General features: G+C 44.0%; 1 protein-coding gene across 1 annotated transcript in view; it reads left to right on the top strand.

Annotated features, from left to right (window-relative positions):
• Nucleotides 1-26,450, top strand: part of LOC142141463 (protein-lysine methyltransferase METTL21E-like) — a 37,122-nt gene that overhangs the window by 1,776 nt on the left and 8,896 nt on the right. Inside the window, exons 2-3 of the mRNA XM_075199973.1 lie at nucleotides 13,605-13,665; nucleotides 25,841-26,001. Coding sequence (XP_075056074.1) covers nucleotides 13,650-13,665; nucleotides 25,841-26,001 — 177 coding nt within the window. The 5' untranslated portion in view covers nucleotides 13,605-13,649. The remainder of the gene's footprint in view (nucleotides 1-13,604; nucleotides 13,666-25,840; nucleotides 26,002-26,450) is intronic.

The following is a 26,450-nucleotide window of genomic DNA, read 5'->3' as shown; positions in this document are numbered from 1 at the left end:
AACTTTATCTTTCACCCATGTTGCCTCTGAATACAATATTCCTGAAGGCGAGACACTTTCTGATCCATTGCTCATCAGAGCCTGGCGTTCCAAGTACTACCTGGATCACTGAACACCTATTGGACTCCATTTACCTCTTTGGGACCTTTGTGTTCAATCTAGCGAGAACTTTGCTATTTATATATGTGTTTGAGGTTTTGAGCCTAGGTGATTGTATTGTTTATGCTCGCAATACGTACATGCAGTTCAACCTCTGTATTCACAAGTTGTAACTCTATATCACATTTTGTACTTTTGTTATTGTTTACAAGTTGCAACCTTGTGTCATTTCATGTGATGTAATTGTCATTTGGAATAAATCCTTCTACACGATTTTTACATATGCGCCAAGGGGACACCGTTATTATGGCTGGTGGCATGCCTGCATTAAACTTAACTTCAACATCCTCTGTACCTCCTAGCATATAATTTCCCAAGCCTCAAGTGAGAACCCAGTAAGTGCTGCCTAAGCTCATCAGTTTGGGCAGCACGGTGGCTTAGTGGCTAGCACTGCTGCCTCACAGCACTGGGGCCATGAGTTCAATTCCCAACCATGGCCTTATCTGTGAGGAGTTTGTATGTTCTCCTCGTGTTTGTGTGGGTTTCCTCCGGGTGCTTCAGTTTCCTCTCACACTCCAAAAACATACTAGTAGGTTAATTGGTTGTTAACAAATTGACCTTAGTGTGTGTGTGTGTGTGTGTGTGTGTGTGTGTGTGTGTGTGTGTTATTTAGAATTTGGAATTTAGACTGTAATCCCCAATGGGGCAGGGACTGATTTGAGTGAGTTCTCTGTACAGCGCTGCGGAATTAGTGGTGCTATATAAATAAATGGTGATGATGATGATCAGTTTCTACAAGATGTGACACCATGGAAGTTCTGCCTGTTTTCCTTCTGAAAAGCTCCTCAAAAAACTGCAGCATGGCTTCCAGTTGTCCCCTGTGAATGGCACCGAGTGTTTGCTCCAGCATATATCTAGTATAACATGCTTACCTTTGACACCCATGAGGAGGGCAGGTAGTGGGTAACCACCTTGTTCTTTCGCTGCTATTGTCTCAACACTATCATAGCATGCCTTCAGCATGTTTATATGGAGGTGCTCTTCCACCTACTATCTCTATAAAATGAGACCACATGGTTGGTGCCACTTAGATGATGTACGGTCCACCCCAGGCAACCTGAAGTTTGTTCTGACAAGTGGGCTTCAGAGTCAACATTTTATGCCCTCCTCTAAAACTCTAGCTTGGGCATGGTGCTCTCAACACATCTTCTGCTTCGTCTGTGCATCTAGGAGGTTTGCCTGCACTAGTTCCATGGATTGCTCTAACTGGACTGTGAGCTGAACTATGTACTTCACCATGGAAGTATTATGTGTAGGTAACACTGCCTCCCAAAACTCCTGAAACAGGTTGTGGGGTCCCCTGATGCTGCAGACATAGCAACAGAAAAGGCAAGAAATTGTAAGACTCCTACAACACCTCCCAATAAGCAAACAAAAGGAATGGAAGATAGTGTTTCCAATCCCCTGTCTCCCCCTCTTTGATGTAAAAAGTGCCCAAAGTATCCACTTTCATTGAACTCTTGCACAATCCATTAGTTTGTAGGTGGTAAGGGCCAGGACAGAGCTGCCTCACTCCACACTTTGCCCAGAAGCATTTCACCACTTCACTCATGAACTGTCTTGCATGATTTTTTGAGATCTCACTGGGGATGGGGAATCATACACTACTGAAAACTACTAACAAGACTTCTGCTACCTTTTATATAGTAAATGTGGCAAAACCACAGCCTCAGGACACCGACTGGCATAATCTAGCATTGTGATGATGCTCCCCTTTTCTGACATACTAGGAACAGACAACGGACTTAATATATCCACAGCTGTAAAGCATCCATAACTACTGGCAAGGACTTTAAGAGAACACAGGCATTAGGAAACCCAAACTTCTGGCCAGCATCACAGGACTGACATCATCAGACCTTCTGGACCAAGAAAAGTGTCCAGACAGAAGGATTTTGTGGGCAACTAATAATATTTACCCATGAAAGTCAGATGGAACCACCCATTTAACGTGTCTCCAGTTAGGCCTTTTCATTTCTACATTCTTGACTAGCGTGTAAATCAGCTCCTTGAGCCAGGTCACATCACATACCTGTACATCTGTGAAATGCCACTGCCAGATTGCCAATTCAGGCCCTTAAGTATTAAATCAAAGTGGTGAGCTTCCCTGAACGCCTCTGTTTCTCCTGGATTACTAGGATCTGTGGGGTCATTCACTGAGATGTCTGTGCTTTCCATTACTCTCCATTGAATTCCTACTAGGGATAAGGTCATCACTGGGCAATCCAAGAGAATCATGCTAGGTGGAAGCAGCATTCTCTGCTTTGCACTCCCGATATAAACAATCTGGTGGGTCTAGTAGCTTGTGTTGGGTTCTCAGGGCAGTCAGAAGCTGGGTTGTTTGGCACTCCTTTCAATGTAGGGACCAAGTACCATGCCTTTTAGTTTGGGAACTTGGTTATGCTGATTGAATTCCAGTCACCTGGCCACCCAGCTGGGGGTAACTATTGTTAAACTGAGTACCCCAAAGAGGGTGTCATAGAGCTATTGACTAGATTTTAGTCCCTGTATGCAGAAAACATTAAAGACTGGTTGAACCTGTGTCAGCATTGTCTATCTACCATGTTGGTGTGAAGTGCACAGTCAGTGAGTGGTTGGCTTGGCCAAGAAGCACAAGTAGTAATAGTCAGTGATGACTAGTTGTTGACAACCAGCAAAACCCCGGTGGACCAAGGTAACACAGTAAGCCTGTCCCATTTCAGCTTTAGCTGGCTAGCAGCAGTTGGATAAATTGGAGGCTGTCTGAAGACTACAGTTTCAAGACAACTGTTTTTCAAGAGGAGAGTAACTGCAGCACATGGGAATGCAGTATGTACAAGGATGAACACCTGCTGAAAAGTGTCCTATGCAGAATTCAGGTTTCAGTGCTAGGAAAAATCATTGAAACTGTCACGGGCACTAGGAGTCTTTACCCAGGGATCACCAGGTGGTAGGCTTACCAGAGCAGTATAGGTGGTAATATGGTACTCTGGTAGCGGGGTGATCACGGAACAGGAAATAGCAGATGATGAGATGCTCAGGAAAGTCTATGACTAGCAGCACTGGCAATATGGAAGTAGTAATACACGAGGAACTGTATGGACAAAGGACACGTGAAGGTAGTCAGTGGTCTGCGGTAGCAAGTTGTACCACTGCTATAGTGAGGAGGAATGTCCAACAGAAACGAGGAGGTGATGAGAGTCAGCGGTCTGCGGATAGCAAGTTGTACCGCTGTCTGAGTGAAGGAATGGAATCCAAGTGGAGGTATCCGGGGAGTCAGTGGTCTGCGTTAGCAAGTTGTACCACTGCTATGTGAGAGGATACTGGAACGGGTGAAACTGTAAACAGGAGTCAGTGGTCTGCTACTAGCAAGTTGTACCACTGAATATATATGTGAGGAGGTGCACGGGGAGAGACTGCAACACAATATATACACGGGCACCTTGACTTTGATCCACAGTAATATGCACAATATAAATGTATAAATGACTGAACAACACTGCCAATGTAGAAAGTCTCTTGAAGTAATCCAGCATGAGATAACACAGTCAATGATGGCAATAGACTCAGCGGATAGTACACTCCAGAGGAGAACCAACACAGTCCAGCAAGGTATGCAATACACAGCACAGTCAATGGGAAGTATGCATACCGTGGTTCAGGAGAAGGCAGTCAGACAGGAGTGCAGAGATACCTGAAGGGCAGGAGGCCGGCAGGATCCAAAGTCCCTGGATGGGTGAAGCGGTGGTCTAGCAGGTGCAGCGCACAAGTAGGTAGACCAGCAGGGAACACAGGAAGGCGTGGAGAGCGGATCAGTAGTAGATGGATGAGTAGCGCTGAGAAGTAACAGCAGCGGGTCTCTGCGGGAACACGGAGGTAGCCAATAGCAACCAGTAGGTGCAGTAACGATGGGACACCGGAGCAGAGTTGAACTGGAACAGTTGATCACGGAGAGTAGCGGGTAGCAATAGTGGCAGCAGACTCAAGGAAACACGGGAGAGTTGACAAGGGCTGAAGACTGAAGCGCACAGGGGCAGCGGATAGGAATCAGCCAAACAGTCACGATGAAACACAGACGGGTTGCAGGTTGAAGACTGTAGTGCACGGAGGCAGCGGATAGGAATCAGCTAGCAGTCACGATGATGAAACACAGACGAGTTGCAGGTTGAAGACTGTAGTGCACGGAGACAGCGGATAGGAATCAGCTAGCAGTCACGATGATGAAACACAGACGAGTTGCAGGTTGAAGACTGTAGTGCACGGAGGCAGCGGATAGGAATCAGCCAAACAGTCACGATGATGAAACACAGACGAGTTGCAGGTTGAAGCCTGTAGTGCACGGAGGCAGCGGATAGGAATCAGCTGGCAGTCACAATCATGAACAGGTGAGTGGATGTGAATGAAAGACTGTAGTGCACGGAGGCAGCGGATAGGCATCAACTAACAGTCCCAATGATACATGGTAGAGTTGAAGTGATTAGAAGACTGTAGTGCACGGAGGCAGCGGATAGGAATCAGCTCACAGTCACGATGATACAGTAGACGGTAGAAGTGGAATGGGAACCACAGTAGTAGAAGTGGTTTGGAAACCACAGAGGTAGAAGTGGTTTGGAAACCACAGGAATCAGCTGGGCTGAATAAACGAGGAAACACAGGAACACCTTCAGAGACTCATGGGGAATGAGACTCCAAGATCAGGCAACGTGGTGTTGACCACAGGTGCTTAATATAGGGAGGTTGCCTGATCTGCCAATTTAGTTAAAGGAACATACACTGGAGGTATGGAAAGGGCTGCGCATGCGCAGTCCCTCAGGATGGAGGACGGCCACGGTTCCTAAATGTCCGGGAAGAAGCACTCACAGTCCGGTGAGTGACAGTACCCCCCCTTTTAAAGGTGGGCACAGAACGCCTGGAACCGGGCTTGTCCGGATTTTTGGAATAAAACTTCTTCAGAAGAGCTGGAGCATTAAGATCTTCAGCTTTGATCCATGAACGCTCTTCAGGACCAAAGCCCTTCCAGTGAACGAGGAAACGGAGAACTCCTCGTGAAATTTTTGCATCCAATACCTCAGTAATCTCGAAATCTTCCTCCTGATGAACTTGAACTGGCTGAGGTGCTGAAGGAGGAGTCGAGAAACGGTTGATGATGAGAGGTTTGAGCAAGGACACATGGAAGGCATTGGAAATCCGAAGATTCTTAGGAAGAAGAAGTTTAACACACACTGGATTGATTACTTGAATGATCCTATATGGACCAATAAAACGAGGGGCGAATTTCATAGATGGAACCTTCAAACGAATATTTTTGGTAGATAACCAGACACGATCTCCAATTTTTAGTGGTGGAATAGCCCGCCTCTTCTTATCTGCGAAAGACTTATATTTGTTAGATGTCTTCTTTAAACAGGTTTTGACCTGAGACCAGATATTTTTAAAGGTCTGACAAGCAGTCTCCACAGCAGGAACTTGGGTGGGCGGGAGGGCAGGAAATTCCGGAAAAGACGGATGGTGACCGTAGACCACAAAGAATGGAGTTTTGGATGATGACTCATGGTACATGTTGTTATGGGCGAATTCAGCCCAAGGGAGCAATTCTACCCAGTTGTCTTGGTTGGCTGAAGAGAACATCCTAATAAAGGTCTCAAGATCTTGATTGACTCGTTCTGTTTGTCCGTTAGATTGCGGATGGTAAGAAGATGAGAGTGCTAATCGTATGCCCAAGGTTTTACAAAGGGCCCGCCAGAATCTGGAAACGAATTGTACTCCTCTATCCGACACAATCTCAGACGGACATCCATGGATGCGGAAGATTTCTTTAATGAAATGTTCAGCCAGAGTAGACGAGGAAGGTAAACCGGACAGAGGGACGAAATGAGCCATCTTCGAAAATCTGTCTACCACTACCCAAATAGTATTGTGATTCTTACTTGGTGGCAAATCAGTAACGAAATCCATACTAATATGGGTCCAAGGCTTGGACGGAATGGGTAGTGGTCGCAGCAACCCTGCTGGAGTTCTGCGGGAGGATTTGAACTGAGAACATAAATCACAGGAAGCAACAAACTCTTTGACGTCTCTCCTCATTGAAGGCCACCAGTAACTACGAGAGAGAATCTCAAAGGTCTTGTGTTCACCGGCGTGTCCAGAAAAACGAGAGGCATGGAACCACGAAAGGATTTTCCTCCTCAGAGTAGGAGGCACAAGGGTCTTCCCAAATGGCAGCATTTTGGTGGATGAAGCAGCCAGAGAAATACATTTGGGGTCTAGAATAGCATGGTTGGGAACCTCTTCTACATCAGAGGACGTCACAAAAGCTCGAGATAGAGCGTCAGCTTTCTTGTTCTTAGCGGCTGGTTTGAAGGTTATAATTAATTCAAAACGGGAAAAGAAAAGAGACCATCTTGCTTGACGAGGGTTCAAGCATTGAGCAGATTGCAAATATGACAAGTTCTTATGATCCGTGAAGATCGTCACCGGATGGCGAGCTCCTTCCAACAAGTATCTCCATTCCTCTAATGCAGCTTTGATGGCCAGCAACTCCTTGTCCCCGATAGTATAATTTTTCTCTGCGGGCAGAAGACCCCGAGAGTAGAAGGCACAAGGGTGTAATTTTTGTTGCTCCGAGCGTTGGGAGAGAATAGCTCCTAAGCCCACATTAGAGGCATCTACTTCTAGGAAGAAGGGGAGTGTCACATCAGGCTGTCGCAGAATGGGAGCAGACGAGAAGGACTCTTTGAGGATTTGAAAGGCTTGGAGAGCCTCAGATGACCATTGCTTAGTATTAGCCCCTTTCCGAGTTAGGGCCACAATGGGAGATGCAATGGATGAAAAGTCTTGAATGAAGCGTCTATAGTAATTGGCAAAACCTAAAAAACGCTGGATGGCACGAAGAGTAGTTGGCTGAGGCCAATGTAGTACAGCATTTACTTTATCTGGATCCATCTTCAGGCCAACTCCGGAAACTATATACCCCAAGAATGGAATCTGGGGTAACTCGAATGAACATTTCTCCAATTTACAGAACAACGAGTTCTTCCGTAGTCTGGAGAGGACCTCTGCCACTTGTTGGTGATGAGAAGGCAGGTCCTGTGAGAAGATCAATATGTCGTCCAGGTAGACAACGACACATACATATAATAAGTCCCGAAAGATCTCATTGATGAAACCCTGGAAAACCGCGGGGGCATTACACAGCCCGAAGGGCATTACTAAATATTCGTAATGCCCATCTCTGGTGTTAAACGCGGTCTTCCATTCGTCACCGGAACGGATTCTAATTAAATTGTAGGCACCACGAAGATCCAACTTAGTAAATATCCGAGCTCCCTTGATGCGATCAAATAGCTCAGTGATCAGCGGAATGGGATACCGATTCTTGATAGTAATGGCGTTGAGTCCACGAAAATCTATACAAGGGCGTAATGATCCATCCTTCTTTTTGACGAAGAAGAACCCAGCTCCAGCGGGAGAGGTGGAAGGTCGAATGAACCCACGCTGGAGATTCTCCTGTATGTACTCAGATGTGGCTTGAGTTTCAGGTAACGAGAGAGGATAGACCCGACCCCTGGGAGGAGTCTTGCCAGGTAGAAGGTCGATCGGACAATCCCAAGAACGATGAGGAGGAAGACGTTCAGACTGAGCTTTATCAAACACATCGGCATATGAAGCATACTGAGGAGGGAGTCCCGGGGAGGAAGATGAGATGGAAGATTGCTGTACTTTAAGAGGAATAACTTGAGAGAGGCAACGATGGTGACATTCAGACCCCCAAGACGTAACTTGAGGGGTGCGCCAGTCAATCTGGGGAGAGTGACACTGAAGCCATGGAAGGCCTAAGACAATCGGACTTGTCGTAACTGGAAGAATTAAAAACGAAATTTCTTCATGGTGTAGTACACCAATCTGAAGGGTTACTGGAGACGTACTCTGGGTGATGAGACCATTGATGAGGCGTGATCCATCTATAGCCGTCACAGTAATGGGTGTTTTTAAAGTGATCACTGGTAGGGACCATTGATTCACTAGTGATTTAGAAATGAAATTTCCTGCTGCTCCGGAATCAATCAATGCCTGTGACTCAAAGGATTTGGTAGCAAAGGAAATCGTAACATCGAAAGCGCAGACTTTAGATTTCATAGACAATGGAGAGGACTCCAGGGACCCTAACTTCACCTCTCCAGAACTAGTTAGGGCCTGGCATTTCCCGATCTCTTAGGGCAAGAGCTGAGCATATGCGTGGAATCAGCACAATAGATACAATAGATTCTTTACTCTTCGTTTCCTCTCCTCTGAAGATAATTTGGAACGTCCTATCTCCATGGGAATCGCAGAGGATGGAGCTGGACGAAATTGAGGGTTAGAACGAAGAGGTGCTTTGACAGCCGTTGTTTTCTCAGACTCTCTTTCACGAAATCTCATATCTACACGATGGCAAAGAGAGATCAAATCTTCTAGTGACGAAGGAAGTTCTTGGGTAGTCAGTGCATCCTTAATTTTATCGGAGAGCCCCTGCCAGAAGGCGGCAACTAATGCTTCAGAGTTCCACTGAAGTTCAGAGGCTAAGATCCTAAATTGAATGACATACTGTCCTACTGTATGGGAGCCTTGTCGCAAACGAAGAATGCTGGAAGCAGCGGAGGTCACACGACCTGGTTCATCGAACACACTTCGGAACGTGGAAATGAATTTGGCACTATCTTGTAGAATTGGATCGTTTCTCTCCCACAGAGGGGAGGCCCAAGCCAGGGCTTGTCCAGAAAACAATGAGATAAGATAGGCCACTCTGGAACGATGGGTAGAAAAATTTTGAGGTTGAAGTTCAAAATGGACTGAACATTAGTTAAGGAAACCTCTACAAGTTTTGGGGTCCCCGTCATATTTTGACGGAGTAGGCAGGTGTAGCGTAGGAACTGTAGACACCTGGGATGGCACTGGGGAAACGGAGGAAAGCACAGGAGCTTCAATATTAGCTGTAACGGTCTGTCCAGATGTTCCTTGGGAGGTTAAAGATTGGTAACATTGAAGTAACAGCTGTTGGCGAGCATCCTGTTGCTCCACACGGCTGACCAGATGCTGCAGCATCTCTTTAGCGGTAGGTTCCGTATCTGGGTCTGTCATGGCCTGATCTTACTGTCACGGGCACTAGGAGTCTTTACCCAGGGATCACCAGGTGGTAGGCTTACCAGAGCAGTATAGGTGGTAAAATGGTACTCTGGTAGCGGGGTGATCACGGAACAGGAAATAGCAGATGATGAGATGCTCAGGAAAGTCTATGACTAGCAGCACTGGCAATATGGAAGTAGTAATACACGAGGAACTGTATGGACAAAGGACACGTGAAGGTAGTCAGTGGTCTGCGGTAGCAAGTTGTACCACTGCTATAGTGAGGAGGAATGTCCAACAGAAACGAGGAGGTGATGAGAGTCAGCGGTCTGCGGATAGCAAGTTGTACCGCTGTCTGAGTGAAGGAATGGAATCCAAGTGGAGGTATCCGGGGAGTCAGTGGTCTGCGTTAGCAAGTTGTACCACTGCTATGTGAGAGGATACTGGAACGGGTGAAACTGTAAACAGGAGTCAGTGGTCTGCTACTAGCAAGTTGTACCACTGAATATATATGTGAGGAGGTGCACGGGGAGAGACTGCAACACAATATATACACGGGCACCTTGACTTTGATCCACAGTAATATGCACAATATAAATGTATAAATGACTGAACAACACTGCCAATGTAGAAAGTCTCTTGAAGTAATCCAGCATGAGATAACACAGTCAATGATGGCAATAGACTCAGCGGATAGTACACTCCAGAGGAGAACTAACACAGTCCAGCAAGGTATGCAATACACAGCACAGTCAATGGGAAGTATGCATACCGTGGTTCAGGAGAAGGCAGTCAGACAGGAGTGCAGAGATACCTGAAGGGCAGGAGGCCGGCAGGATCCAAAGTCCCTGGATGGGTGAAGCGGTGGTCTAGCAGGTGCAGCGCACAAGTAGGTAGACCAACAGGGAACACAGGAAGGCGTGGAGAGCGGATCAGTAGTAGATGGATGAGTAGCGCTGAGAAGTAACAGCAGCGGGTCTCTGCGGGAACACGGAGGTAGCCAATAGCAACCAGTAGGTGCAGTAACGATGGGACACCGGAGCAGAGTTGAACTGGAACAGTTGATCACGGAGAGTAGCGGGTAGCAATAGTGGCAGCAGACTCAAGGAAACACGGGAGAGTTGACAAGGGCTGAAGACTGAAGCGCACAGGGGCAGCGGATAGGAATCAGCCAAACAGTCACGATGAAACACAGACGGGTTGCAGGTTGAAGACTGTAGTGCACGGAGGCAGCGGATAGGAATCAGCTAGCAGTCACGATGATGAAACACAGACGAGTTGCAGGTTGAAGACTGTAGTGCACGGAGACAGCGGATAGGAATCAGCTAGCAGTCACGATGATGAAACACAGACTAGTTGCAGGTTGAAGACTGTAGTGCACGGAGGCAGCGGATAGGAATCAGCCAAACAGTCACGATGATGAAACACAGACGAGTTGCAGGTTGAAGCCTGTAGTGCACGGAGGCAGCGGATAGGAATCAGCTGGCAGTCACAATCATGAACAGGTGAGTGGATGTGAATGAAAGACTGTAGTGCACGGAGGCAGCGGATAGGCATCAACTAACAGTCCCAATGATACATGGTAGAGTTGAAGTGATTAGAAGACTGTAGTGCACGGAGGCAGCGGATAGGAATCAGCTCACAGTCACGATGATACAGTAGACGGTAGAAGTGGAATGGGAACCACAGTAGTAGAAGTGGTTTGGAAACCACAGAGGTAGAAGTGGTTTGGAAACCACAGGAATCAGCTGGGCTGAATAAACGAGGAAACACAGGAACACCTTCAGAGACTCATGGGGAATGAGACTCCAAGATCAGGCAACGTGGTGTTGACCACAGGTGCTTAATATAGGGAGGTTGCCTGATCTGCCAATTTAGTTAAAGGAACATACACTGGAGGTATGGAAAGGGCTGCGCATGCGCAGTCCCTCAGGATGGAGGACGGCCACGGTTCCTAAATGTCCGGGAAGAAGCACTCACAGTCCGGTGAGTGACAGAAACCCTTCCTTCAGTGATGTTTGTGAAGATGGGAAGAACCTGACAGTGGTAGAGGGGCCTCAGAAAGAAAGAGGCTTGCAGTGACTGTGCCCAAGCAGTATCCAGAGCTGAACCTGTTAAGAACAGCCCAACACCTTCTACAGCAGTGGGTCCACCCTAGTGCTAGAACTAGAGTATCATGGTTCCTAGGATGATCAGATCTTTGGTCCGACAAGTTTGGCGCTACTACTTGCAGAGGCACGGAATCTAATAAAGCAGATGGTCTTCGCCAGGAACCCCCGCAAGGAGGTTTGGTCTTTGCGGCCTCTGCTCTGCAGGTCGCGGGCCCTCTTACGGAGTACATGGTGAGACCTACTGCAAAAGGTAGGAGCAAGAGGAGTTACAAGAATAGATAGTAGATAATATACTGTAGGTACGATAGGTCTGCGGAGACCAGGAATCAAACTTTTATTTATTTAGTGCATTCTACAAAATAACAACTAGTAACAGATTGGTTGCTAGGCAGCATCTCCACTTTTTCAAACGTGCAGTTTAGTAAATATATCCATTGGTCTCCACATTGCAGGGATGTGCAATGGCGGACTACCTTAGAGTGACCCTAGAGGACTATGTAGATTATTTTGTAGTAACAGAACAGTGCCACCAACTGTGTGCACCAGAATTGAGAAAATGCTGGACCAGGAGTCTTCTGCAATGGGAGAAACTGTCAGGTTAACAGACCAATGTGTATGTCCCACACTGGCTGCTAGTACAGCAGCAGCAGCCTCAAGCAAATGTATGAGCAGGGAAACACTCCTCTCCTGCTCACCATCCCCAGGCAAGTATCCACACACTTGGGTGTTCCTAACCATCCTGTCCTTGGCAGTTATTAGAGACCAGCGGAACCCCAACTAGGGAGAAAGTGCTGTGGCTATGGTAAAATCAGATACAGTACATGAGGATGAAGAGTCCAACAGCTGAAGTTCACCATACTAACAACACTACCAAAGTGAGTCAGGGTGCATGGATTGCCTGACCAATGGAGGTGAACAAAGAGTGGTTATTCCCACTCCAAGTAGTCTGAAAAGGAGTTTGAAAAGGAAGTGAGTGTAGGGTAATATAAGCACTTATTTAGACCAGCTGTGCAAGGCTGTGTCTGTTTAAGCAGATACTGTAAGTAAGAAGGTTCTCACAGTGATCAACTCTGCAATATTGTGGTAACTTTAAACAGTCCCTTTGTATCAGGTATGCTGCCAGAAAATACAAGTACATATGTGCAGCACGGTGGCGTAGTGGTTAGCACTTCTGCTTCACAGCACTGGGTTCATGAGTTCAATTCCAGACCATGGCCTTATCTGTGTGGAGTTTGTATGTTCTCCCTGTGTTTGCGTGGGTTTCCTCCAGGTGCTCAGGTTTCCTCCCACACTCCAAAAACATACTGATAGGTTACTTGGCTGCTATTAAATTGCCCTTAGTGTCTCAGACAGGAGTCACTGAGGTAAGTTAGGCCATCTGGGTCAAAGGATAGGAGAGAGGGACAATTTTGAGTAAGCATGCTGGGTCAAGTCCATGGTCAAGTCAGTCTGGAGCAAGATGCTGGAATATAAACTGAGCTCTATATTCTGGCAAGAAAAGTCTGTGGTAATCAGCTTTTTTTTATAGCTGTAGAATCCAGATCCTGCTGGAATCTTATGAAAGTTAACTTCTTGTCTTCAAAAAAGGAGCAATAGTCTAAAACCCGACTGCGAGAGACCTAGTGGGGAGAGTTGCTAAGAGAAAGCGACCACCACAAAATATGTAGTGTTACCTGCAGTCTGTTCAAGTGGAACCTCTGTGGGGAAAAGGCCTTACAGACTCTGGGGCCTCAACTACCATAATAAGCCACAATATAGACACTTCTGTTCTATTGTAGGGTTGTAGAATCACAGTTACTGTGAAAATAGAGTTAAGCAGGAAGTACTCATGGCTAAAGATTTTTTGACAGTGGTTGGAAATGATCTTGGATAAGGGATGTAAAAGTAGCTTTTACCCCTATCACCAAGCGTCAAGTTGCTGGTATGTGAAGGGGAGTCTTCAGGTAAACCATAGACTCCCCTTAAAGACAGGCTATGATGTGCTCAAGCTTGAAGGAGGCCTAAATCACTATACTCTCCAAACTTTTGCAATGTTGTCACCAACTCTACTACAGAAACACAGCAGCCCTTCCTCACAGACAGAAACATTTACTTTCATTATTTATATACCCTAAGTTTGCTACAGATTCTGGTGCTGATATGGTAGATTCTACTTTAAATGAATATATTTTGTTTTCCACATATCTGTATAAAAATAAACCATATTACTCTTTATTCTCCACCTCTCATACTCAACTTTTAACTCTCTTACAGAACAGTGTCAACTAATTACTTAACACTATCTCCGGAACTGTCACAATGGCAGATGAACAAGGTAACCAACATTTCTTGCTTTAGCTGGTATTATACAGTATATGACTTTGTTTCATTTTGAGAATAATGAAGTACTGCATTCATTTTTTAGATTATGGGGGTACATATGTGCAGCATGGAGCAGCCCTGTGGTAGTAAACAATGACTTGTCACATGGCTTGATTATGAATTTCCAGTAAATTATTGTCCAATAAATATCTTTGAAAATCATGTGGCAACAGTTTGGAATATCTCCACAAGTTCAAGGTTTTCAGTAATTTAGATTCAATAGTCAGAGACATATGAAACTTTTATTACAGAATGAAAGGTTTAAAAATGCAGAGTGATAGTGATGACAGTCGCTAATGCATGCTGAAACGTGTTTGCAATCAAGGGCAACTGTAAAAATGTATTTTATGTACAGTAGGTATTAATAACTTCCTTATAAATGTATTTCATGAAGGTGGAGGGGGGCGAATTAAAAAAAACCAAAACACTTTTTTAATGTTTTTTCATTAATGACTACAGTATATTAACAGATGACAATAATTTTTATTCTGTGCCTGTCACAGTGTGAGTGTGTACACCCACTGTGTCTGTCCCAGTGTGAGTGTGTGCGCCCACTTTGTCTGTATGCGTGAGTGTGTGCGCCCAATGTATGTACCTGAGTATGTGTGTGCAATTAAGTTTAGGAAATATAACCATTTCCCATAACCATCCCTGGCATTAAAAAATTCCCATTCCCATTTAATAAATAGCTTTCCTGCCCAAACTCAGACCCATAATCAATTAATAGTCCCGCCACCTCATCTTAAATTATTAGACCCCACTATGAAATTGCCCCACCATCACCCCAGAAATAAAACAGCACCCATTAGCCACCACCTACCTCACACCCACATTATATTACCACATGTCCCCCTGCCCTCACCCCCCATTTTACTTATAACAAGCTCCCCCGTGCCCTCACCGCATTTCACTTATAACAAGCCCCATCTGCCCTTATCTCAATTTCATTTATAACAAGCTTCCCCTGCCCTCACCTCAATTTCAATTATAACAAGCCTCCACTGCCCTCACCCCCATTTCACTTATAACAAGCCCTGTGTCCTCACCCCCATTTCACTTATTACAAGCCCCCCTACCCTCACCACCATTTCATTTATAACAACCCCCATGCCCTCATCCCCATTTCACTTATAACAAGCCCCCCTGTCCTCACCCTCATTTCACTTATGGCAAGCTCCCTGTCTTCACCCTCATTACATTGCCACAAGATCCCTTGCCCACACAAGCATTACTATAACACACACACACAGAACACACAACATACTTACCTTGTTCCAGCCACGCTTCCTGCACTGCACACATGGGACAACACTTGTCACACGGTGCCTGTCCCATGGGACCTATGTTTATTGTGGGATAGGACGAGGCCACGCATGGGGAGGTGGATAAGATCTGTGGCCACAAGAAGAAGGTGACTGGTCCCAGGGAAGGGACCAGCCACCAACCACCATGCTGCTCGCCCGCTGGCACCCCTGGTCCAGGGGCCCCCGAAACATGAGGCCTGGGGCACCTGCCCCCCCGGTGCCACCTCTCTTCCTGATCCATCACTGTGTTGGGCTGACCCTGATTTTTAGGCTGGCCCTGTGTTGGATGCCAAGTGATAAAAAGAAATGTAATGAAAAAATAAAAATACAACAAGCAGCCTACGGACGGCCTCATTAGGCCACTGGCCTACCAAGAAAATTACCGAGATGGCCTATGACCAATCCACCCTTGGGCAGAGCGTATCTACACCTGTATTCAACAAGAGACGTTTCTTCAGATCCGCTTGTAGTTGAATATGGACGTGCGTATGATCGAATTATATGCGTTTTTAAAAACAATGTACAATATGTTCGTGTTGCGTGCCTTAATGAATCGAGCCCTTTATCATTTTGAATTTATTATGTGTTTTGTGCAGCTAGTTAAAATATGTGATGAGTGCAAAAAGTATAAATAAAAGTATAAATATTACATTCCCAAAATATAATGTGCATTTAAAGTGAGTGCCTTGCAATATATTCAAAATATGATTAGAGGAATGCTTTTACTGTTTATTGCACAAATTCTTGCTGCGTGTCGCATTGAATATATAATGTGTTCTGCAGGTGATATTAAAGAATTATGAGTGAGTCTGTGGGTCATCAGGCATGAACAAATATGGAGTAGGGACCTATGACGCGGGCCAATGGTGGTTTTAATCCACAACTGCATATTAACCCATGTTCCAGGGACCACTCAGATCATCATCATCATCATCATCATCATTTATTTATTTATATAGTGCCACTAATTCCGCAGCACTGTTCAGAGAGCCTACTCCCATAAGTCAAAAGAACATACCACATTAATGAACCTGCTGTAGATACCAATATTCTCATAGAATGTTGGATTATGCAAAAGTAATTTGGTGGTATAATCACTAGTTGTTTAAAGAACTACCTTCTTAAGTATAATTACTATCTGATTTTTTTTTTTTTAAGAAAGATTTTAGTCCACCTCAGACAGAGAGAAAGTGAGAGAGAATTACAGTACTGTGCATCATAAAATTTAATTTTCACAATATTTTTAGGGAATAGCTATCTCTTTTTCAGGTGTTCTTACACAATGCCCCATGTATACTGCCACAATAATCTCTTTATTGTTTTAACTAGCAATCAGAATGTGTTTATCAAACTTACAAAACTCAGTCTGATCCCGAATGAAGCCTGCTGCGGGTGCCACATATTTCTGCTACAGCAACTGCAAGCTCTGCTCAACTCACATGTTTTCCAGATTTGCACTCAAAAATATATCATTCACCTGCATCTCTTTTAACAGCTGGGGGTAAAATTATCAAGCTGAGAGTTTTTCAGCGGGTTTGAAAAGTGGAGATGTTGCCTATAGCAACCAATCAGATTCTAGCTATCATTCTGTAGACTGTACTAAATAAATGATAGCTAGAATCTCATTGGTTTTTCAAACCTGCCAGAAAACTCTCAGCTTGCTACATTTACTCCCTGTAGTTAGGTGGTGTCCAGGAAACATACTCATCCTGTTTAACTCAGTCCTTGTTTAATTTTTTTCCCATGAGTGTCTCCTGGCTACCTGAAAGTTACTTTCGCTACCTTAATTACTGTTGCTGAAGTTAGACTATGTATTCGACTTTTCTCTAGATTACCACCTGCCCCCAGCCTTGGATTTGTCTATCGACATATGAACTTTTTCCGTCAGATCAGATATGCCTACACATTCTTATGTTCACTCCTCTGTACTTGTCTTTACAGGCACTCCTGCCAGGTGCACTGCACTAGACCCTATTTTTTAATATTAGTGAGAGGCGAAGGTCTGGCACAACTCTTCTTCTGGCTTTGAGGTTCATTTACCCTTACAGAATTTTTTAAGTTGCAACTATGGAAGCCACAGAGTTAGCTAAGGTTTTATCCACACTTTCCCAGCAAATCACTGGACTGACATAGTCTTGCAAAAATGTTACGTCTTACTTCAGGATGAAGTCCAGACCCTCCAAGCTGCAGCTTCCGTAGTTGCTTTTCCCAGTGGCCTATCAGAGTCTGCATCACCTCCAGTTTTTGCAGTTCTAGAATTAAAGATCCCACTTTCTGCCAATTGTAAAAGGAATCATATGGCTATGTCTGTTCGAGTACAAATGCCGCTTGCTGTTCACCTTACAGCCCAGAACTTATGTAACAGAGTAGGTAAAAATGGGAGTAATTATCTCTTTCTTAAAAGATGACTCTCTGGCGTAGGCATAACATTTAATAGAAGCGGTCAGTGCTTTTCTGCAAAACCTTTGCTTTTTGTAGATGGCTATGTCAGTCAAATAGAGTGATACAGCTACAGCAGAGGCTACTCTTTATTCTCATTGTTGCCCTAAATGCCATACTTCATGGGGTAAAAATATTTTTTCAACTGTCCAGGGCCATCTTAACAACATTATGGGCCCCCGGGCAAAGCAGTGCACAGGGGCCCCTAAATATAGATATATAGATGTATACAGATACAGATAAAGATATATAGAGATAGAGATAGATAGATGTACTTGCTCAGTGACCCTTGTAGGGTTTTTTTGCAGATTTCTTTCTTTTGCAGGATTATTTATTCTCATTAAGAGCCCTGCCTATGGGGCCCCCTTGCCCATGGGGCCCCCGGGCAGCTGCCCATCGTGCCCAATAGAAAAGATGGCCCTGCAACTGTCATGCCCTTAAGTCCAGTGGTGCACTCTTGTTTCAGTGTGAAAAAGGATGTCCTGAAAAACTGACTATCCAAGATTCTCGAGTAAGCCTTTGTTTTCCAATGATACCTTTTCCCGATAAATGCTTAAAAAACATATGGACTCTTCTGTGCTCTTAAAGTTGGTAGATGCTTCAGCAATTAATTTGGATCCAGGCAATTCCTTTACATTTTACTATCTACAAAAAACACCCATAATATTTTCTATTTGTTGTTGTGGCATCTCCTTTATTTTGCATCATTTAGGGTCTCCCAATGCTTAAAGCATAAAACTCATTAACTGGATGTCTGGACAGTTACAGTGCCAATCTAATTATTGTACTGTGAGTTAAATATCTTCGCCTGTTTTTTGTCTACCTTTCTCTTCCACAGCCACCAAAACACACCAAGGGCTACATTTACTAAAGTGCAGTTTTGTAAAACAGCAAATCTCTAGGCAGTTTATGTACAGTTTGGGAACCATCAGATTTACCAAAGGCCAAAGTGCACATAAATAGCTTTTCTAACCCCATCCTTATTTTTTTTTCAAATGACAGATGTGCACACAATGCAATTTATGAGAGTGTGTTTTAGCAAACTGTCAGAAAAGAGGCAGTTTTTTAGGCCTGGTTGTAATAGGTAAGACAGATCAAACTGTTGTTGAGCTATCTTGCCATCAGAACATAAAACACCCCTCCTATTCTCTAACAGCCCGTGGATCAGGCCCGAACAAATGATCAGGCCCCATACCTAGTGAGGACTGGCTCAATGCTGACTACCACTAGGTCCCTCCTGGCACCCATGGCTGGTGGATTCCAAGGATATCATGTGAAAATGTAGTGCATGCACTTGTGCCATTACAGGTGTCAGCAGTAAATGTTCTTGCATACTTGCACATGGACACCAGTGCGTTTAGACACTTGTATTGCCATAAGTGTGAACTACAAGTAATTGACCAGTAAAAACTTTAATAAATATTTTACCCCATTTCTATATCAAATTAAATAATATTGCCCCTATTCCTATCTAATAAAATAATAGTGTCCCCATTTCTATATGTAATAAACAAATAGTGCCCCCATTCCTATATGTAGTAAAATATTAGTGTCCCCATTCCTATGTGTAATAAAATAATGGGGCTCCCATTGCTATAAATAATACATTAATAGTGCCCCCATTGCTATAAATACATTAATAGTGCCTACGTTCCTATAAACAGGGGCCCAGTACAAATGAAGCAGGCAGGGCCCCCCCGACGATCACCTCCCACCCCCCCTATGAACCAGGGCCATCTTTCCAACTGCGCACAATGGGCAGGTGCCCGGGGGCCCAGGGGAAAAGGGGGCCCATGGCAATGAAAAAAATAAATCACTGAACTTAATGAGTTAGGTTCAGGTAAGTTAAGGGGGCCACTATATATATATACACACACACACTCACCAAATATTGGTATTGTCCCTACTAGAATCACAACATTTCACAGACTGTCCTACCTGTTCTTCTCACTTTCCCCACCTGTGGCTGCAGGTGTCTTTAGTTGCAGCTTTTCTGGATTCTGGAATGTTGGGGGCCCTATTTGTAAAAAAAAAAATGGGTACATTTAGAAAATGACAGCCAGCCCCGGCGTTAAATCAATAGCACCTACGATTAACAATTAGGCCTTCCTCCAACCCCAACATTAAAATAACAGTATTCACATTAAAATAAATAAACCTATTTACCTCCCTACAAATAGCCCCAGCAATAAATTAATAGTATTTACATTTCAGAAATATACTTATCACTGACATTAAATAATTCATAGTCACATTTAATAGTGACCTCATTCTCCCCCACATTCAGTAGCCCCTAAACCACCCCATCTTAAAATAATAGTCTGCACTATAAAATTGCCCAACCATTACCCCACAAACAAACTTGCACCCATTAATTAGCCACCACCTACCTCACACTACATTGCCACAAGCCCCCTGTACCATCACACACACATTACTGTGCCCCTTCATCACCATGTTTTGTCCCCTTATGATCACACTGCGCCCTCCATGCTGCTTTTCCCCCTTCACCTGGCTCCCCATTATCACACTGTGCCAGTCTACACCCCCTCTCCATCACTCCGTGACTTTCTCCTCCCCCCCCTTTTTCTTCATACTGTGCCTCTCTTCCCTACTTTTTCCTCATGGTGTCTGTGCCTCTTTTCCTACTTTTTCCTCATGGTGTCTGTGCCTCTCTTCCCTACTTTTTCCTCATGGTGTCTATGCCTCTTTTCCTACTTTTTCCTCATGGTGTCTGTGCCTCTTTTCCTACTTTTTCCTCATGGTGACTGTGCCTCTTTTCCTACTTTTTCCTCATGGTGACTGTGCCTCTTTTCCTACTTTTTCCTCATGGTGTCTGTGCCTCTTTTCCTACTTTTTCCTCATGGTGACTGTGCCTCTTTTCCTACTTTTTCCTCATGGTGACTGTGCCTCTCTTCCCTACTTTTTCCTCATGGTGTCTGTGCCTCTTTTCCTACTTTTTCCTCATGGTGTCTGTGCCTCTTTTCCTACTTTTTCCTCATGGTGTCTGTGCCTCTCTTCCCTACTTTTTCCTCATGGTGTCTGTGCCTCTTTTCCTACTTTTTCCTCATGGTGTCTGTGCCTCTTTTCCTACTTTTTCCTCATGGTGTCTGTGCCTCTTTTGCTACTTTTTCCTCATGGTGTCTGTGCCTCTCTTCCCTACTTTTTCCTCATGGTGTCTGTGCCTCTCTTCCCTACTTTTTCCTCATGGTGTCTGTGCCTCTTTTGCTACTTTTTCCTCATGGTGTCTGTGCCTCTTTTCCTACTTTTCCTCCTGGTGTCTATGCCTCTTTTCCTACTTTTTCCTCATGGTGTCTGTGCCTCTTTTCCTACTTTTTCCTCATGGTGACTGTGCCTCTTTTCCTACTTTTTCCTCATGGTGACTGTGCCTCTTTTCCTACTTTTTCCTCATGGTGACTGTGCCTCTCTTCCCTACTTTTTCCTCATGGTGTCTGTGCCTCTTTTCCTACTTTTTCCTCATGGTGTCTGTGCCTCTTTTCCTACTTTTTCCTCATGGTGTCTGTGCCTCTCTTCCCTACTTTTTCCTCATGGTGTCTGTGCCTCTTTTCCTACTTTTTCCTCATGGTGTCTGTGCCTCTTTTCCTACTTTTTCCTCATGGTGTCTGTGCCTCTTTTGCTACTTTTTCCTCATGGTGTCTGTGCCTCTCTTCCCTACTTTTTCCTCATGGTGTCTGTGCCTCTCTTCCCTACTTTTTCCTCATGGTGTCTGTGCCTCTTTTCCCTCATGGTGTCTGTGTCTCTCTTCCCTACTTTTTCCTCATGGTGACTGTGCCTCTTTTCCTACTTTTTCCTCATGGTGTCTGTGTCTCTCTTCCCAACTTTTTCCTCATTGTGTCTGTGCCTCTTTTCCTACTTTTTCCTCATGGTGTCTGTGCCTCTTTTGCTACTTTTTCCTCATGGTGTCTGTGCCTCTCTTCCCTACTTTTTCCTCATGGTGTCTGTGCCTCTCTTCCCTACTTTTTCCTCATGGTGTCTGTGCCTCTTTTCCTACTTTTTCCTCATGGTGTCTGTGCCTCTTTTGCTACTTTTTCCTCATGGTGTCTGTGCCTCTTTTCCTACTTTTCCTCCTGGTGTCTGTGCCTCTTTTCCTACTTTTTCCTCCTGGTGTCTGTGCCTCTTTTCCTACTTTTTCCTCCTGGTGTCTGTGCCTCTTTTCCTACTTTTTTCTCATGGTGTGACTTTCTCTTTTCATTTACTTACCTTTGTATTAGCTTTTTTCCCTCTCTGCTCTTCTCTTTTCTTCTGTCTTGTTCCTCACTGCACAGTTCCTCACTGAGTGTCAGGCGTGACTTGATGATGTCACGCCTGACACTCAGTGTAAATAGTGCAGAGAGGAAGAAGGAGGGACGCCGGCGCTGTCATCACAGGTGAGTATCTGTGGTTTTTTTTTTCTCCCACTACCCTGCTCCCCCCTGAGCACCAGCGGCGGGTGTGCGCGCGGGGGAGCGCGCGAAAAGAAAAGAAAAAAAAGTTTAAAAAGTTTTTTTAAAAAAAGAAATGTGGGCAGTGAGGGCCCGGGCCAGACAGGGGGCCCTGCCGCCGGGCCCCCTGGTGAGCCCGGGCCCGGTACAGGAGTACCCCCTGTACCCCCCTGACGGCGGCCCTGCCTATAAATAATAAAGCAATAGTGACCCTATTCCTATAAATTATAAAATAATAGCAGCCCCTTAATGTAAAATAACCATTTATATTGCTGCTTTAATAAATATAATATTTTGGCCCCATAAAGTTTTTCACTGTACAGTCATGGCCAAAAGTTTTGAGAATGACACTAGTATTGGTTTTCACAAAGTTTGCTGCTTCAGTGTTTTTAGACCTTTTTGTCAGATGTTTCTATGGTATCCTAAAGTAAAATTACAAGCATTTCATAAGTGTCAAAGGCTTTTATTGACAACTACATTAAGTTTATGCAGAGAGTCAATATTTTCAGTGTTGACCCTTCTTTTTGAAGACCTTTGCAATTCGCCCTGGCATGCTGTCAATCAACTTTTGGGCCACAAACTGAGTGAGGGCCGCCCATTCTTTCCTAATTAAAGCTTGGAGTTTGTCATAATTTGTGGGTTTTTGTTTGTCCACCCACCTCTTGAGGATTGACCACAAGTTCTCAATGGGATTAAGGTCTGGGGAATTTCCTGACCCCATGGCCCCAAAATTTCAATGTTTTGATCCCCAAGCCACTTAGGTATCACTTTTACCTTATGGCAAGGTGCTCCACCATGCTGGAAAAGGCATTGTTCGTCACCAAACTGTTCTTGGATTGTTGGGAGAAGTTGCTCTTGGGGATTATTTGCTACCATTCTTTATTCATGGCTTTGTTCTTATGCAAAATTGTGATTGAGCCCACTCCCTTGGCTGAGAAGCAACCCCACACCTGAATGGTCTCAGGATGCTTTACTGTTGGCATGACACAGGACTGATGGGAGCGCTCACCTTTCCTTCTCCGGACAAACGTTTTTCCAGATGCCCCAAACAATCTGAAAGGGGATTCATCAGAGAAAATGACTTTACCCCAATCCTCAGCAGTCCAATCCCTGTACCTCTTGCAGAATATCAGTCTGTCCCTGATGTTTTTAATGGAGAGAAGTGGCTACTTTGCTGGCCTTCTTGACACCAGGCAATCCTAAAAAAGTCTTCACCCCACTGTGCACGCAGATGCACTCACACTTGCCTGCTGTCATTCCTGAGCAAGTTCTGCACTGGCGGTGCCCCAATCCCACAGCTTTAGGTGACAGTCCTGGCGCTTGCTGGACGTTCTTGTCCGCCCTGAAGCCTTCTTCACAACTATTGAACGTCTCTCCTTGAAGTTCTTGATGATCCGATAAATGGTTGATTTAGGGGCAATTTTACAAGCAGCAATATCCTTAGCTGTGAAGTCCTTTTTGTGCAAAGCAATGATGACTGCAAATGTTTCCTTGCAGGTAACCATGGTTAACAGAAGAACAATTATTTCACCCTCCTTTTAAAGCTTCCAGTCTGTTATTCTAACTCAATCAGCATGACAGAGTGATTTCAAGTCTTGTCTTCGTCAACACTCTCACCCTTATTAATAAGACAATCACTGACCTGAGGTCAGCTGGTACTTTTGTGGCAGGGCTGAAATGCAGTATAAATGTTGTTTTTTGGATAAAGTTTATTGCCATGGCAAAGAGGGACTTTGAAATGAATTGCAATTCATCTGATCACTCTTCATGACTTTCTGGAGTATATGCAAATTGCCATCATAAAAACTGAGTCAGCAGACTTTGTGAAAAATAACATTTGTGTCATTCTCAAAACTTTTGGCCATGACTGTACTTTCCCTCATAAACACTTACCTGGAATCTTCTTCTTTTCTTGATCTGCAATAAGTCATATGTAAATGTAACAAAAAAAATAAATCACCATATATGAGACAGAATGCTCTTGAGGTGCTCCTGTTGCCAAATAAGTTAATCTGCTGTGACCATGTGAGGGAAATAGGTACCATCTCCCAGGGTAGATGGCAGCAAACAGCAGCAATAGAGTTATACAAGTCCATTATTTAACTGACCTCAGACAGTTTTATTAGCACATTCAAATAAATAAAAACCTTGCCTGTCTGGCACTCATTACACATTTCATATAGACCCTCTCTCAAGGGGAAAGGACTTTATGTCCCACACACAAATCAAATGCATATTATTGCTCACCACAGATGAGTCTCTCAGAAGACAACCAACCTCCTGCCCAGGTCTGAGAGAGTGATTAAGACAAAACTGCAGCCTTTTACAGACACCACTCAGGTGCCGCTCCTAATTAGTCTGCTGTGAGCCTGAGGACCAGAAGACCCGGACTGGGCCTTATGTATGGAGCCCACCCTGGTCTGTCCATATAAAATATCAGGGACCCTTAACAGCTTTTCCTGAAGCCGAACACACTCTTTTGAATGATGCTTTCTATATAGAGCAATTTCCCTGGGTTTAAAAAACATATAAGGGAGACATCCTGGGATATGGATACGTGCCATTCAGTATCATGTTCCCATTGACTTTGTCACACTACTTTATATCTAAACAGCAAATCAGGATTAGTGTCTCATCCATGAGAGACTGCGCCTGATTGGCTACCAAGCTATTAAGTAGGTGAGTTTACCGGAGATTAACACATTTGGCGTTTGGAGCTCCTTGTGAGTGGTCCGCCTCAGCTATATGTTTTGTTTTATTTTAATTTCCATATCTATTACAACCATATGGAATAGTCTCCAATGGATAATCATCAAATCCCAGAACAGTTATAAAAAATTGCAAACTAAAAAAGAGATAAGATGCTTAGTTTCAAGCACTTATCTTGTTCTTCTAAGAAGTTTGGTTTTAAATTTTTGTTGACACTTACAACAGTAAGGTAGGTAAACTTAATTGCATACAAGTCGATGTTGCCTACGTCTCTTCCAATTCAACCAGTTTTACATGTGTTACTTTGGGAACCATAGTGTAGATTTAACCCATTTCCTGACATCAATCCTCAACTTCCAAATCCTTGTAGTAGAAGGATCAGAGGAATTCAAGAAAAAGGAACTAACAATATTGTACTTAGTTGAAAGAATTACTGGAGAACATCCATTCTTCTAATCTTCTTTGCAAATTTCATTCAACTCATCAAAATCCACCAGATCCTGTCCACATCCTGTGACAGTGTCAGGAGGGGATGCCTGACTCTGGTACTACATCCCTCTGCTAAAAGTGGCTACAGTCCCTCCTCCTTTCTTCCCTTGAATTCCAGGCATGCACACGAATAATGATATCATTCACCTGCACCTCTTTTAATAGCTGGAACCAGGACACAGGAGATGACATCTTAGGGCGGGACTATAAAAACGTGTTGTACTCATCATTCCTTGATTGGAAATCATTCTGCGTGCCTCTTGGACTGTGTTATAAGAGATTTATAGAATACATTTTCATAATGCAGATTAAAATCAGAGTAGACCTAATGCTAGATATATGCTTTATTCAAAGTAAGTCAATTCCAGGCCGTAACATTTGGATGTTGGTGCAGTACTGCACAGTGTTTTACAACAACTTTCGTCCCTGACTGGAGAAGTTTGGGACCTATCTGAGAGTGCTATCTGCAGACCACAGGCAGAAACAAAGCTCAATCAATGAAAAAGTGCACTTTGATAACTGTTAGATGAAACATCACCAAGAAATGTGCAAGGATCTTACAAAACCCATATAAACATTATGCATACAGCAAGAGCAGCTTTAATGAATCACTCACTCTGAGTACTGTATATGGAAGTTGTGTGAAGTGAATGGGGCAGACAGGCTTCATTTATATAAAGAAAAATATAAGTCCATAAGCACACAATTATTATACGCATTGTATTTGTTCCTAATTTACTTGCAGACGGTCATAACAAGAATGACATTATAGTGTCGGACATCCTGAAACGCCGATATATACCAGCTTATCTTAAAAGTGTGGCCTGGGAAGGTTTTGACTTTGCTGGACATGAGATAAAAATAGTGGAAGCCACAGATCTGTATGGTGCTACGGTATGGCCTTCAGTGAGTATACAGCTTTACTTCAACACTGCAATCTCTGTATTTTTGCATTGTGAACACAAGGGTTTAGTCTGTGTTCAGTGACATATAATATTACTTTGGAGAATTGTGACCACTTTGTGATTTTAATATAGTGTGACAAGTAGGATCATTAATTCACAATAATGATGCCACTATAATGCAAACCAGCGATTTATCTGCATATGGGACCAGAGCCTTGACTGTCATATAACTACTGTTCTGTAATATTGTAAAGAGTGCTATTAAAATATATAAGGTCAGAATTAAGCAAAATTATATTTTATTTTATTAATTTATATATTTGCTTTTAATATTGCAGCTGATATATTGTTCCTACAATGGAATAGAATGATGACTTCACTTGGGACAATATATCTAATACAGTCAGATAAGATAGTTTTGCAACCTCTGTCAGCTATGTACTATGCTCC

Source organism: Mixophyes fleayi, chromosome 2 (assembly GCF_038048845.1).
Source record: "Mixophyes fleayi isolate aMixFle1 chromosome 2, aMixFle1.hap1, whole genome shotgun sequence".
Lineage (NCBI taxonomy): Eukaryota > Metazoa > Chordata > Amphibia > Anura > Limnodynastidae > Mixophyes > Mixophyes fleayi.
This window is presented reverse-complemented; position numbering and strand designations above follow the sequence as displayed.